Genomic DNA, 13,109 nt, shown 5'->3' with positions numbered 1-13,109 from the left:
TTTTAACCCGGGCCAATAGGGAATAGGGACGTAGTTCTACAACTATGTGTTGTTGAGGGTAATCCGAGTTATTTGGTTTCCCGGGCCTGCCCCTCGGTCTTCCTCCCCTCCTTTCCTTCTTTCCTCTCCTCCCTTCCCTCTCCTTCTCCTCCCCGGTGCAGTAGCAAGCCGTGGCTGATTGACCTCTTTTCTCCCCGTGGTATGAAGGTGTGGGGCTCTACTACAAACCCAGCCGAAGGAGAAGGACACAGAGAAACCACTTCCTATATAGTCATACCTGCTGGCTTCTCTTCTTTGTAAAACCAAGATGGATGGCTTGTTGTCAAGACCAGTCTTGTCTGAAACACTGTGTTTATTATTTTTAAACTAATGTCTTCATTATCATAATATACTGTTACTATGAATAGACTGTCATCTAAGAATCAGTGAAGTAAGTGGAATGCTGACTCATTATTAGTCAGCTATATTAGCCACGGTCCAAGGAGACAGACTGGTCAGACTTGGCCTGAGGGGTCTAATAACTACATTCTCCAAAATATACAGTACCAGTCAAAGGTTTGGACCTGTACTCATTCCAGGGCTTTTCCTTTATTTTTTTAAACTATTGTCGACATTGTAGAATACTAGTGAAGACATCAAAACTAGGAAAAAAACACATATGGAATCATGTAGTAACCCTAAAAAAGTGTTAAACAAATCAACATCTATTTTATATTTGAGATTCTACAAAGTAGCCACTCTTTGCCTAGATAAAAGCTTTGCACACTTGGTATTCTCTCAAAAAATACTAAAACATTCCATTCACTGAGATCTCCCTTAACATTCCATTCACTGAGATCTCCCTTAACATTCCATTCACTGAGATCTCCCTTAACATTCCATTCACTGAGATCTCCCTTAACATTCCATTCACTGAGATCTCCCTTAACATTCCATTCACTGAGATCTCCCTTAACATTCCATTCGCTGAGATCTCCCTTAACATTCCATTCACTGAGATCTCCCTTAACATTCCATTCACTGAGATCTCCCTTAACATTCCATTCACTTAGATCTCCCTTAACATTCCAATCACTGAGATCTCCCTTAACATTCCATTCACTTAGATCTCCCTTAACATTCCATTCACTTAGATCTCCCTTAACATTCCATTCACTGAGATCTCCCTTAACATTCCATTCACTGAGCTCTCCCTTAACATTCCATTCACTGAGATGTCCATTAACATTCCATTCACTGAGATCTCCCTTAACATTCCATTCTTTGGTATTTCTAAACCGCTATAGTTGTATTGGTTTGATGTGCTGAGGGTTCTACTGTATATTCTATGAGGGTTGTACTGTATATTCTACGAGGGTTCTACTGTATATTCTACGAGGGTTGTACTGTATATTCTATGAGGGTTCTACTGTATATTCTACGAGGGTTCTACTGTATATTCTATGAGCCAGAGTTCTCCAACCACACTCTGAATAGTCTTTACACTATATGTTACTATAGTGATGGGTTAAAATGAGAGTCAGAGAGTTAAAGGAGGTGGTGGGTAATGAGAGAATTACCTATTTCCAACAGCAGGAAGTGCAAAGGGAGTTCCTGAGCAGCGACAGCTCACTTACCCTGTCACCGTGGTCTCCGTGTGGGCCAGGGGCACCCTGGGAGCCTGGGGCGCCGGGCAAGCCCTGTGAACGCACACATACACATTAACTACAGCAGAGCTAGCTTACCAAACTGCTACCACATTTAATTTATCAACCTCAGAGAGACAAAGCTACACTCTCTCTCTCTCTGTCTCTCTCTGTCTCTCTCTCTCTCTCTCTCTCTCTCTGTCTCTCTCTCTGTCTCTCTCTCTGTCTCTCTCTCTCTCTCTCTCTCTCTCTGTCTGTCTGTCTGTCTGTCTGTCTGTCTGTCTGTCTGTCTGTCTGTCTGTCTGTCTGTCTGTCTGTCTGTCTGTCTGTCTGTCTGTCTGTCTGTCTGTCTCTCTCTCTCTCTCTCTCTCTCTCTCTCTCTCTCTTTCTTTCTCTCACTCTCTCTAGCTCGCTCTCTGGAGGCAAAGAGAGAGAGTAGGTCTGGGAGAGAGGGAGGCAAAGAGAGAGAGTAGGTCTGGGAGAGAGGGAGGCAAAGAGAGAACGTGATACTCACAGCTTGGCCGGGGCCTCCTTGGGGTCCTTCAATCAGCATCCCCTGGAAGACAATGAAGGAGAGGGAAGACAGAGAAAAGAGAGGGAAGACAGAGAAAAGAGGGGGAAGACAGATCAAAGAGGGGGAAGACAGAGAAAAGAGGGCGAAGACAGAGAAAAGAGAGGGAAGACAGAGAAAAGAGGGGAAGACAGAGAAAAGAGGGTGATGACAGAAAAGAGGGGGAAGACAGAGAAAAGAGAGGGAAGACAGAGAAAAGAGGGGAAGACAGAGGAAAGAGCGGGAAGACAGAGAAAAGAGGGGGAAGACAGAGAAAAGAGAGGGAAGACAGAGAAAAGAGGGGAAGAGAGAGAAAAGAGGGGGAAGACAGAGAAAAGAGAGGGAAGACAGATAAAAGAGAGGGAAGACAGAGAAAAGAGGGGGAAGACAGAGAAAAGAGAGGGAAGACAGAGAAAAGAGAGGGAAGACAGAGAAAAGAGAGGGAAGACAGAGAAAAGAGTGGGAAGACAGAAAAGAGGGGGAAGACAGAGAAAAGAGGGGTAGACAGAGAAAGGAGAGGGAAGACAGAGAAAAGAGGGGGAAGACAGAGGAAAGAGGGGAAGACAGAGGAAAGAGGGTGATGACAGAAAAGAGGGGGCAGACAGAGAAAAGAGGGTGATGACAGAAAAGAGGGGGAAGACAGAGAAAAGAGGGTGATGACAGAAAAGAGGGGGAAGACAGAGAAAAGAGGGTGATGACAGAAAAGAGAGGGAAGACAGATAAAAGAGAGGGAAGACAGAGAAAAGAGGGGGAAGACAGAGAAAAGAGGGGGAAGACAGAGAAAAGAGAGGGAAGACAGAGAAAAGAGGGGAAGACAGAGAAAAGAGTGGGAAGACAGAAAAGAGGGGAAGACAGAGAAAAGAGGGGTAGACAGAGAAAGGAGAGGGAAGACAGAGAAAAGAGGGGGAAGACAGAGGAAAGAGGGGAAGACAGAGGAAAGAGGGTGATGACAGAAAAGAGGGGGCAGACAGAGAAAAGAGGGTGATGACAGAAAAGAGGGGGAAGACAGAGAAAAGAGGGTGATGACAGAAAAGAGGGGGAAGACAGAGAAAAGAGGGTGATGACAGAAAAGAGGGGGAAGACAGAGAAAAGAGGGGAAGACAGAGGAAAGAGCGGGAAGACAGAGAAAAGAGGGGGAAGACAGAGAAAAGAGAGGGAAGACAGAGAAAAGAGGGGAAGACAGAGGAAAGAGCGGGAAGACAGAGAAAAGAGGGGGAAGACAGAGAAAAGAGGGGGAAGACAGAAAAGAGAGGGAAGACAGATAAAAGAGGGGGAAGACAGAGGAAAGAGGGGAAGACAGAGGAAAGAGGGTGATGACAGAAAAGAGGGGGAAGACAGAGGAAAGAGGGTGATGACAGAAAAGAGGGGGAAGACAGAGAAAAGAGGGTGATGACAGAAAAGAGGGGGAAGACAGAGAAAAGAGGGTGATGACAGAAAAGAGGGGGAAGACAGAGAAAAGAGGGGAAGACAGAGGAAAGAGCGGGAAGACAGAGAAAAGAGGGGGAAGACAGAGAAAAGAGAGGGAAGACAGAGAAAAGAGGGGAAGACAGAGAAAAGAGGGGGAAGACAGAGAAAAGAGGGGGAAGACAGAGAAAAGAGGGGAAGACAGAGAAAAGAGGGGGAAGACAGAAAAGAGAGGGAAGACAGATAAAAGAGGGGGAAGACAGAGAAAGAGATGGAAGACAGAGAAAAGAGAGAGAAGACAGAAAGAGATGGAAGACAGAGAAAAGAGAGGGAAACATGGATACATTAGCATTCAGAGACGGCAGTATATCTACAGGCAGAGTGGAGACAGAGTACAGTTGATGATACATCATGAATACCTAGTTACACAGTAGTGATAATAACTAGTTATATAGTAGTGATAATAACTAGTTACACAGTAGTGATAATAACTAGTTATACAGTAGTGATAATACCTAGTTACACAGTAGTGATAATAACTAGTTATACAGTAGTGATAATACCTAGTTACACAGTAGTGATAATACCTAGTTATACAGTAGTGATAATAACTAGTTATATAGTAGTGATAATAACTAGTTATATAGTAGTGATAATAACTAGTTATATAGTAGTGATAATACCTAGTTATATAGCAGTGATAATAACTAGTTATACAGTAGTGATACGAACTAGTTATATAGTATTGATGATACCTAGTTATATAGTAGTGATAATAACTAGTTATATATTATTGATAATAACTAGTTATATAGCAGTGATAATAACTAGTTATACAGTAATACCTAGTTATATAGTAGTGATAATAACTAGTTATATAGTATTGATAATACCTAGTTATATAGCAGTGATAATAACTAGTTATATAGTAGTGATACTAACTAGTTATATAGTATTGATAATACCTAGTTATATAGCAGTGATAATAACTAGTTATATAGTAGTGATACTAACTAGTTATATAGTATTGATAATACCTAGTTAAACAGTAGTGATAATAACTAGTTATATAGTATTGATAATACCTAGTTAAACAGTAGTGATAATAACTAGTTATATAGTATTGATAATACCTAGTTATATAGCAGTGATACTAACTAGTTATATAGTATTGATAATACCTAGTTAAACAGTAGTGATAATAATAATAACTAGTTATACAGTAGTGATAATAACTAGTTATACAGTAGTGATAATAACTAGTTATATAGTAGTGTTAATAACTAGTTATACAGCAGTGATAATAACTAGTCATATAGTAGTGATAATAACTAGTTATACAGTAGTGATAATAACTAGTTATATAGTAGTGATAATAACTAGTTATATAGTAGTGATAATACCCAGTGGCTGTACAACGTGTCATGTTTATGAGTCGGGGAAACATGGAGTGGGACTGTGCTGAAGCAGGAGAAACGTCAGAAAATGATGTTTACGGCAAAGTTAACCCGGTTTTAGCTGATGCATCACTGATACCTAGTTATACAGTAGTGATAATAACTAGTTATACAGTAGTGATAATACCCAGTGGCTGTACAACGTGTCATGTTTATGAGTCGGGGAAACATGGAGTGGGACTGTGCTGAAGCAGGAGAAACGTCAGAAAATGATGTTTACGGCAAAGTTAACCCGGTTTTAGCTGATGCATCACTGATACCTAGTTATACAGTAGTGATAAAACGTGCTGCCTTCCACCTACGGGTTCAATGATGGCGGGTTCTCCCTTCTCTCCTTTCTCTCCGCCATATCTACCTCCTCCAATCTGAAAACACACCACAGAGACATCCTATCAGAATACAGATCTGCGAGTTGTCAACCAAACACGAGGGGGGGGGGGGGGGGGGGGGGCGTCAGTATTTCCCCAAAGAAAATCCTTCTGTAGGCGTGGTGGCAGCATCACCAGGTTCTAAGCTGATGTCACAAACACCAGCAGTGTGAATTATAACCAATCAGAGGTGAAGTAGTCATGGGAAGTCAAGCAAGGGAAGTCCTACCCAATCGGGTGTCCTCATTTCACCAGGAGATTCTGAGAATTTAATACACTACCACTTCCAGCTGTAAACGAGATAAGAAAAGATCCAGACCCCTTCAAAATGCAGAGTGCCTGTCTGTGCCTGGTAGTGGAACATTTGTTAAGGCTAAATGCTAAATGTGTTTTTAGTCTACGTAGGAATTATTAACCACAAGATGTGGTTCGTAAAGGAGCCACAATTTGAGTCTTGGTCCGAATGATATTGGTTAGTTTTCCAAAGCCACTGAAGATGACAAACGGGGATGTATCCCAAATTGCACTGTGTTCCTTTTATAGTGCACAACTTTTGACCAGGACCCTATGTGTAGTGCACTATATAGGGAATAGGGTGCCATTTGGGATGTACATAACTAACTGAACACAGCGGGGGTCCTGGACACCAGATATTGTTGACACAATGACTTCACACAGGAAGAATTCATGATGAAACGTTGTTAACCTTTCATTCATAAGCTCGGTTGTAGCAACCTCATGATTGGTATAGGGGAAAAAATAAAGAGTATCATGTCGTAACCTAAACTTATCACTATTACATTGAGCTGGCTGAATGGAAAATGAATGACAGTCATCCAATATGCTGTAATAGAAATAAGGCCGTGTTCATGGAAAAGTGATTGTCCTCCCTCATCTTGAACAGTACTGACCTCCACTGCTGTGGGAGAAATAGGACTGGAAACAAAATGGCTACAGTGGGACTAGAAACAAAATGGCTACAGTGGGACTAGAAACAAAATGGCTACAGTGGGACTAGAAACAAAATGGCTACAGTGGGACTAGAAACAAAATGGCTACAGTGGGACTAGAAACAAAATGGCTACAGTGGGACTGGAAACAAAATGGCTACAGTGGGACTAGAAACAAAATGGCTACAGTGGGACTAGAAACAAAATGGCTACAGTGGGACTAGAAACAAAATGGCTACAGTGGGACTAGAAACAAAATGGCTACAGTGGGACTAGAAACAAAATAGCTACAGTGGGACTGGAAACAAAATGGCTACAGTGGGACTAGAAACAAAATGGCTACAGTGGGACTAGAAACAAAATGGCTACAGTGGGACTGGAAACAAAATGGCTACAGTGGGACTGGAAACAAAATGGCTACAGTGAGACTAGAAACAAAATGGCTACAGTGGGACTGGAAACAAAATGGCTACAGTGGGACTAGAAACAAAATGGCTACAGTGGGACTGGAAACAAAATGGCTACAGTGGGACTGGAAACAAAATGGCTACAGTGAGACTAGAAACAAAATGGCTACAGTGGGACTGGAAACAAAATGGCTACAGTGGGACTAGAAACAAAATGTCTTTATTCTTTCGGAACCTCTGAGTGTAATGTTTACTGTTCATTTTTATTGTTTATTTCACTTTTGTTTATCATCTATTTCACTTGCTTTGGCAAAGTTAACATATGTTTCCCATGTCAATAAAGCCCTTGAATTGAATTGAAAGAGAGAACGAGAGAGAGTGTGAGGGAGGGAGATCAGAAAGACAGACATAGAGAGAGAGAGAGAGAGCGAGAGAGAGAGAGAGAGAGAACGAGAGAGAGAGTGAGGGAGTTCAGAAAGACAGAGAGAGTAAGAGGGATTGTTACGAAGTGAGATGTGTATCTCCATTCAGTATCGACGCCTCGCTCTGTGGTACATATCCCTAATCACACAGACACTCCTCCCAAGCCAACAGTAGCATAGTGTACCTTCAGCAGTAGCTCCTGAGTAGGTTCTATGTTAGGCCTCATAGACTCAGATGTACAGTGGGACAGTGGGACTGAAAACAAAATGGCTACAGTGTTCATTTGTATTGTTTATTTCACTTTTGTTTATCATCTATTTCAGGTTCTATGTTAGGTTCTATGTTAGGCCTCATAGACTCAGATGTACTGGTCTCTGAGATGTGTATATTCAGGATGAGTATAAAATGCTACTTACACTACTATCTGTGTCGGTCTCAGCAGGTACGCCCGGCCCAAACTCATCCTCGTAGGCTGGGAAGGAGGTAGGTTTGGTCTCGCCGGTGCCGTAGTCGCCATAGTCACCGTACTCGTACGTCTGTTTCGTATCAATCTCTTTAATATCACCGTATTCCTTCATATCGTACTCCTTAAAATCGTACGATTCTGCACCGGGGTCGGGACCTTTGGTATCAGAGCCGATTTCTGCTGCAGCCGTAGGGTCGGCGTCGACCTGCTCCACGCCGGTGACGTAATCGTCGACTATTTCCTCGTCGTAGTTCTGATTGGTCGATGTGAGGAGGGGGCGGGGAGGCAGTGGGAGGGAACATGGAGGGTTGAGGTTAGAGAGAGGAATAGTTCACCTATTGGTTAATGTTTCTAATTTAAAAAATAAACATTTAATTCATCATTGGTTTGATGCAGATGCTACGTGTCAGTAGGTCAGGTGACCTAAAAACATGGTCCCCGCCTGTCTTATTTCTCCATAATCTGAAAAGTAAAAGTAAACCTAGATCAGCACTCAAAGGTCTTGGATAACTTGTAAATATGGGCCCCAGAAGTAGGCAGCATATAAAAGAGGGTGAAGGGTTGGTGAATAACCCAGTTACCAGTATTTCCCTGCGTTAGTTATGTCTAAGAAGGATAAATAAAAGGAAGCAGGGAATTCCTGATTGACCATATAAAACGACAGGAAACTGGAGACAAAAAAGAGGATATGGGATGCGGCCCCGTTGGTCGCAATTCATTAGCTGGCAGAATTTTACTAGTAGAGTTTTTATGAACCCAGTTGGTCGCAATTCATTAGCAGGCAGAATTTTACTAGTTCAGTTTATATCAAGATCAGATTGAAGTGTTGTTTCTGATGGATATCAAAAGGGGACTGTAGAAACATGTGGCAGCCTTATTCCCTACAAAGTGCACTACTTTTGACCAGAGCCCAATAATGAATACGGTATCATTTGGGATGCACCCTAAAAGCCACACAGGGTTCGGATGACTCCAAGGAAGACGGTAGAGATTAAGAAGACAGTCCAAGACTGTTTATTCCTTGATCTTTTTAATATCTAGTAATCTAACTTGGAGATTGCAAACTGAGGACTGTCATTTGTTAATTGGACGGTGACTCGTTGGATGGTGAGTTTAGAATCAAGAGATCCACATAAAGACAACCTGCGTTGTATTCCCCCGGGCTGCTTGTAGAAAGTACTGTGTGACATGGGTGATTTATGTGGTTTGTTTTGTCTAGGGTTTTTGTAGTTTATGGGATAGTGTTTAGTTAAGTATTCTAGGTAAGTCTATGGTTGCCTGAAGTGGTTCTCAATCAGAGGCAGGTGGTTATCGTTGTCTCTGATTGGGAACCATATTTAGGCAGCCATATTCGTTAGGTCTCTTGTGGGTGATTGTTCCTGTCTCTGTGTTTGTTGCACCAGATAGGGCTGTTTTGGTTTTTCCACGTTTATTGTTTTGTATAGTGTTTGTATTTTCATCTTTATTTAAAGATGTTTACAAATAACCACGCTGCATTTTGGTCCGCCTCTCTTTCACCAGGAGAAAACCGTTACCAGAATATAACGTGAGGTCGTTGTATCACACGTCATGTGGTATTGGCAGGCGTTCCAGCATTCCATATATACATCAAACCACCACATAAAGCGTTTGATGTTCCTCTGTCTGGCAGCTCAGCTGTCGCAATAATCCAACGTGCTTTAAATTGGTCCATCTTTGTCATTTCACATCAAACGCTTCCTTTGATGTCCTCTGAGGTCCCCTTCCTCCTTCAGATGAAGATGTGGTCTATGTCTTACATGCTACCCTATTCCCTATATAGTACACTACTTTACCCTAAATATACATCCCTATTGCTACCCTATTCCCTACATAGTGCACTACTTTACCCTAAATATACATCCCTAATGCTACCCTATTCCCTATATAGTGGACTACTTTACCCTAATATACATCCCTAATGCTACCCTATTCCCTATATAGTGGACTACTTTACCCTAACATGCATCCCTAATGCTACCCTATTCCCTACATAGTACACTACTTTACCCTAAATATACATCCCTAATGCTACCCTATTCCCTACATAGTACACTACTTTACCCTAATATACATCCCTAATGCTACCCTATTCCCTACATAGTGCACTACTTTACCCTAATATACATCCCTAATGCTACCCTATTCCCTATATAGTGGACTACTTTAGCCTAATATACATCCCTAATGCTACCCTATTCCCTACATAGTACACTACTTTACCCTAAATATACATCCCTAATGCTACCCTATTCCCTATATAGTGGACTACTTTACCCTAACATGCATCCCTAATGCTACCCTATTCCCTACATAGTACACTACTTTACCCTAATATACATCCCTAATGCTACCCTATTCCCTACATAGTACACTACTTTACCCTAAATATACATCCCTAATGCTACCCTATTCCCTACATAGTACACTACTTTACCCTAATATACATCCCTAATGCTACCCTATTCCCTATATAGTGCACTACTTTACCCTAACATACATCCCTAATGCTACCCTATTCCCTACATCGTACACTACTTTACCCTAAATATACATCCCTAATGCTACCCTATTCCCTACATAGTACACTACTTTACCCTAATATACATCCCTAATGCTACCCTATTCCCTATATAGTGGACTACTTTACCCTAACATGCATCCCTAATGCTACCCTATTCCCTACATAGTACACTACTTTACCCTAAATATACATCCCTAATGCTACCCTATTCCCTACATAGTACACTACTTTACCCTAAATATACATCCCTAATGCTACCCTATTCCCTACATAGTACACTACTTTACCCTAATATACATCCCTAATGCTACCCTATTCCCTATATAGTGGACTACTTTACCCTAACATGCATCCCTAATGCTACCCTATTCCCTACATAGTACACTACTTTACCCTAAATATACATCCCTAATGCTACCCTATTCCCTACATAGTACACTACTTTACCCTAAATATACATCCCTAATGCTACCCTATTCCCTATATAGTGGACTACTTTACCCTAACATGCATCCCTAATGCTACCCTATTCCCTACATAGTACACTACTTTACCCTAATATACATCCCTAATGCTTCCCTATTCCCTATATAGTGCACTACTTTACCCTAAATATACATCCCTAATGCTTCCCTATTCCCTATATAGTGCACTACTTTACCCTAAATATACATCCCTAATGCTACCCTATTCCCTATATAGTGCACTACTTTTGACAAGCACCAAATAGTCTCCTGCAGACTGGTCAAAAGTAGTGCACTATTTATGGGAATAGGGTGTTATTTTTGGACACACACACACACACAGTCTGTTAAACTCAGTAGTTTTAGTAAGATGAGACAACACAGAGTACCACTTTATTGATAACGTGTCGTCATCGTAGACAAAGAGAAGCATGCCAACGTACCAGGATTGGAACGGTTGAGTCTGTGGGATTCTCAGCGGGTGGAGCTACGTCCACAGCCTATCACACGACAGCACATAACAAAAACAAAGAAAAAGAAGAAGAAAACAGTTTTTTAAAAACAAAATGGTGGGATGATGAAGAAGAATAAGAAAAAAAAAGAGCTTGGAATGATGCTGTTAAATACACACTACAACGTTGAGCCACGTCAGCAGCACGATGTGATAGCAACATCTATTGTAATGACCATTTTACCAACATGGTAGTAACTGTCGATTAGACAGTATAGATATACTTATATCTATAGCTATGTTAGATATTAGACAGGTATGACTCATCTTCATTGAACGGAGTCATTGTCCATTTGGTGTATGTGTGTGTGTGTGTGTGTGTGCGCGCGTGTGTGTGTGTGCGTGTGTGTGTGTGCGCGTGTGTGTGTGTGTGTGTGTGCGCGTGTGTGTGTGTGTGTGTGTGTGCGCGCGCGTGTGTGTGTGTGTGTGCGTGTGTGTGTGTGTGTGTGTGTGTGTGTGTGTGTGTGTGTGTGAATCTTGTATTTTACCTCAGGTGCAGGTTTGGCTCCTTCGGTTGGGACAGTTTCAGTGGCTTCTTCTCCTTCACTGTAGTCATAGACCTCACTGTACTCACTGTCGTACGAATTGTACTGGACGGGAGAGAAGGGACAGGCAACCAGTCAGTACACACATTGTCTCTTTTTCAAACGTAAAAAAAAATAAAAAATCATATCCCTCATATTTACATGGCTACGACTGAGATGAGAGCTGTTGAAGGATAGGCTTATTGTTGTTCAGACTGTTCCCATGCTCTCTTTAAACTAAACTCTAAATATGGTACTGGAGTGTGTGTTGTAAAAAAAAAAATTGAATTACTCACAGACAACGCTTTAAGCATCCTTAATAAGTATATATACACTACTGTTGAAAAGTTTGGGGTCACTTCAAAATGGTTTTTTGAAAGAAAAGCAATTTTTTTGTCCATTAAAATAACATCAAATTGATCAGACATATAGTGTAGACATTGTTAATGTTGTAAATGACTATTGTAGCTGGAAACGGCAGATTTTTTATGGAATATCTACATAGGAGTACAGAAGCCCATTATCAGCAACCATCACTCCTGTGTTCCAATGGCACGTTGTGTTAGCTAATCCAAGCTTATAATTTTAAAAGGCAAATTGATCAATTGAAAACCCTTTTTCCAATTATGTTAACATATCTGAGAACTGTTGTTCTGATTAAAGATGCAATAAAACGGGCCTTCTTTAGACTAGTGGAGTATCTGGAGCATCAGCATTTGTGGGTTCGATTACAGGCTCAAAATGGCAGGAAACAAAGACCTTTCTTCTGAAACTCGTCAGTCTATTCTTGTTCTGATTAATGAAGGCTATTCCATGCGAGACATTGCCTATAAGCTGTGTACTACTCCCTTCACAGAACAGAGCAAACTGGCTCCAACCAGAATAGAAAGAGGAGTAGGAGGCCCCGGTGCACAACTGAGCAAGAGGACAAGTACATTAGTGTCTAGTTTTGAGAAATAGATGCCTCACAAGTCATCAACTGGCAGCTTCATTAAATAGTACCCGCAAAACACCAGTCTCAACATCAACAGTGAAGAGGCAACTCCGGGATGCTGGCCTTCTAGGCAGAGTTCCTCTGTCCAGTGTCTGTGTTCTGTTGTCCATCTTAATCTTTTCTTTTTATTGGTCAGTCTGAGATATGGCTTTTTCTTTGCAACTCTGCCTAGAAGGCCAGCATCCCGGAGTCACCCATTCTTCTCTGCAGATCCTCTCCAAGCTCTGTAAGGTTGGATGAGGAGCATTGCTGCACAGCTTATTTTCAGGTCTCTCCAGAGATCAGAGTCATACCCAAGAAGACTCGAGGCTGAAATAACTACCAAAGGTGCTTCAACAAAATACTGAGTAAAAGGTCTGAATACTTATGCAAAGTCATATTTCAGCTTTTTATTTGTAATACGTTTGTAACAATAAAAACAACA

The 13,109-nt window shown here is 41.5% G+C and overlaps 1 protein-coding gene across 1 annotated transcript in view; it reads right to left on the bottom strand.

The window, feature by feature from the left end:
• LOC109871856 (collagen alpha-1(XI) chain-like) overlaps window positions 1–12,005 on the bottom strand; it is a 120,482-nt gene extending 108,477 nt beyond the window's left edge. The window contains 7 exon segments of the mRNA XM_031806762.1: window positions 1,617–1,679; window positions 2,140–2,181; window positions 5,339–5,401; window positions 7,601–7,903; window positions 11,100–11,156; window positions 11,656–11,757; window positions 11,988–12,005. Of these exon segments, the coding sequence (XP_031662622.1) occupies window positions 1,617–1,679; window positions 2,140–2,181; window positions 5,339–5,401; window positions 7,601–7,903; window positions 11,100–11,156; window positions 11,656–11,757; window positions 11,988–12,005 (648 nt within the window).
• Window positions 12,006–13,109: the final 1,104 nt, after the last annotated feature.

This window comes from Oncorhynchus kisutch, linkage group LG27 (assembly GCF_002021735.2).
Source record: "Oncorhynchus kisutch isolate 150728-3 linkage group LG27, Okis_V2, whole genome shotgun sequence".
NCBI classification, from domain to species: Eukaryota; Metazoa; Chordata; class Actinopteri; order Salmoniformes; family Salmonidae; genus Oncorhynchus; species Oncorhynchus kisutch.
This window is presented reverse-complemented; position numbering and strand designations above follow the sequence as displayed.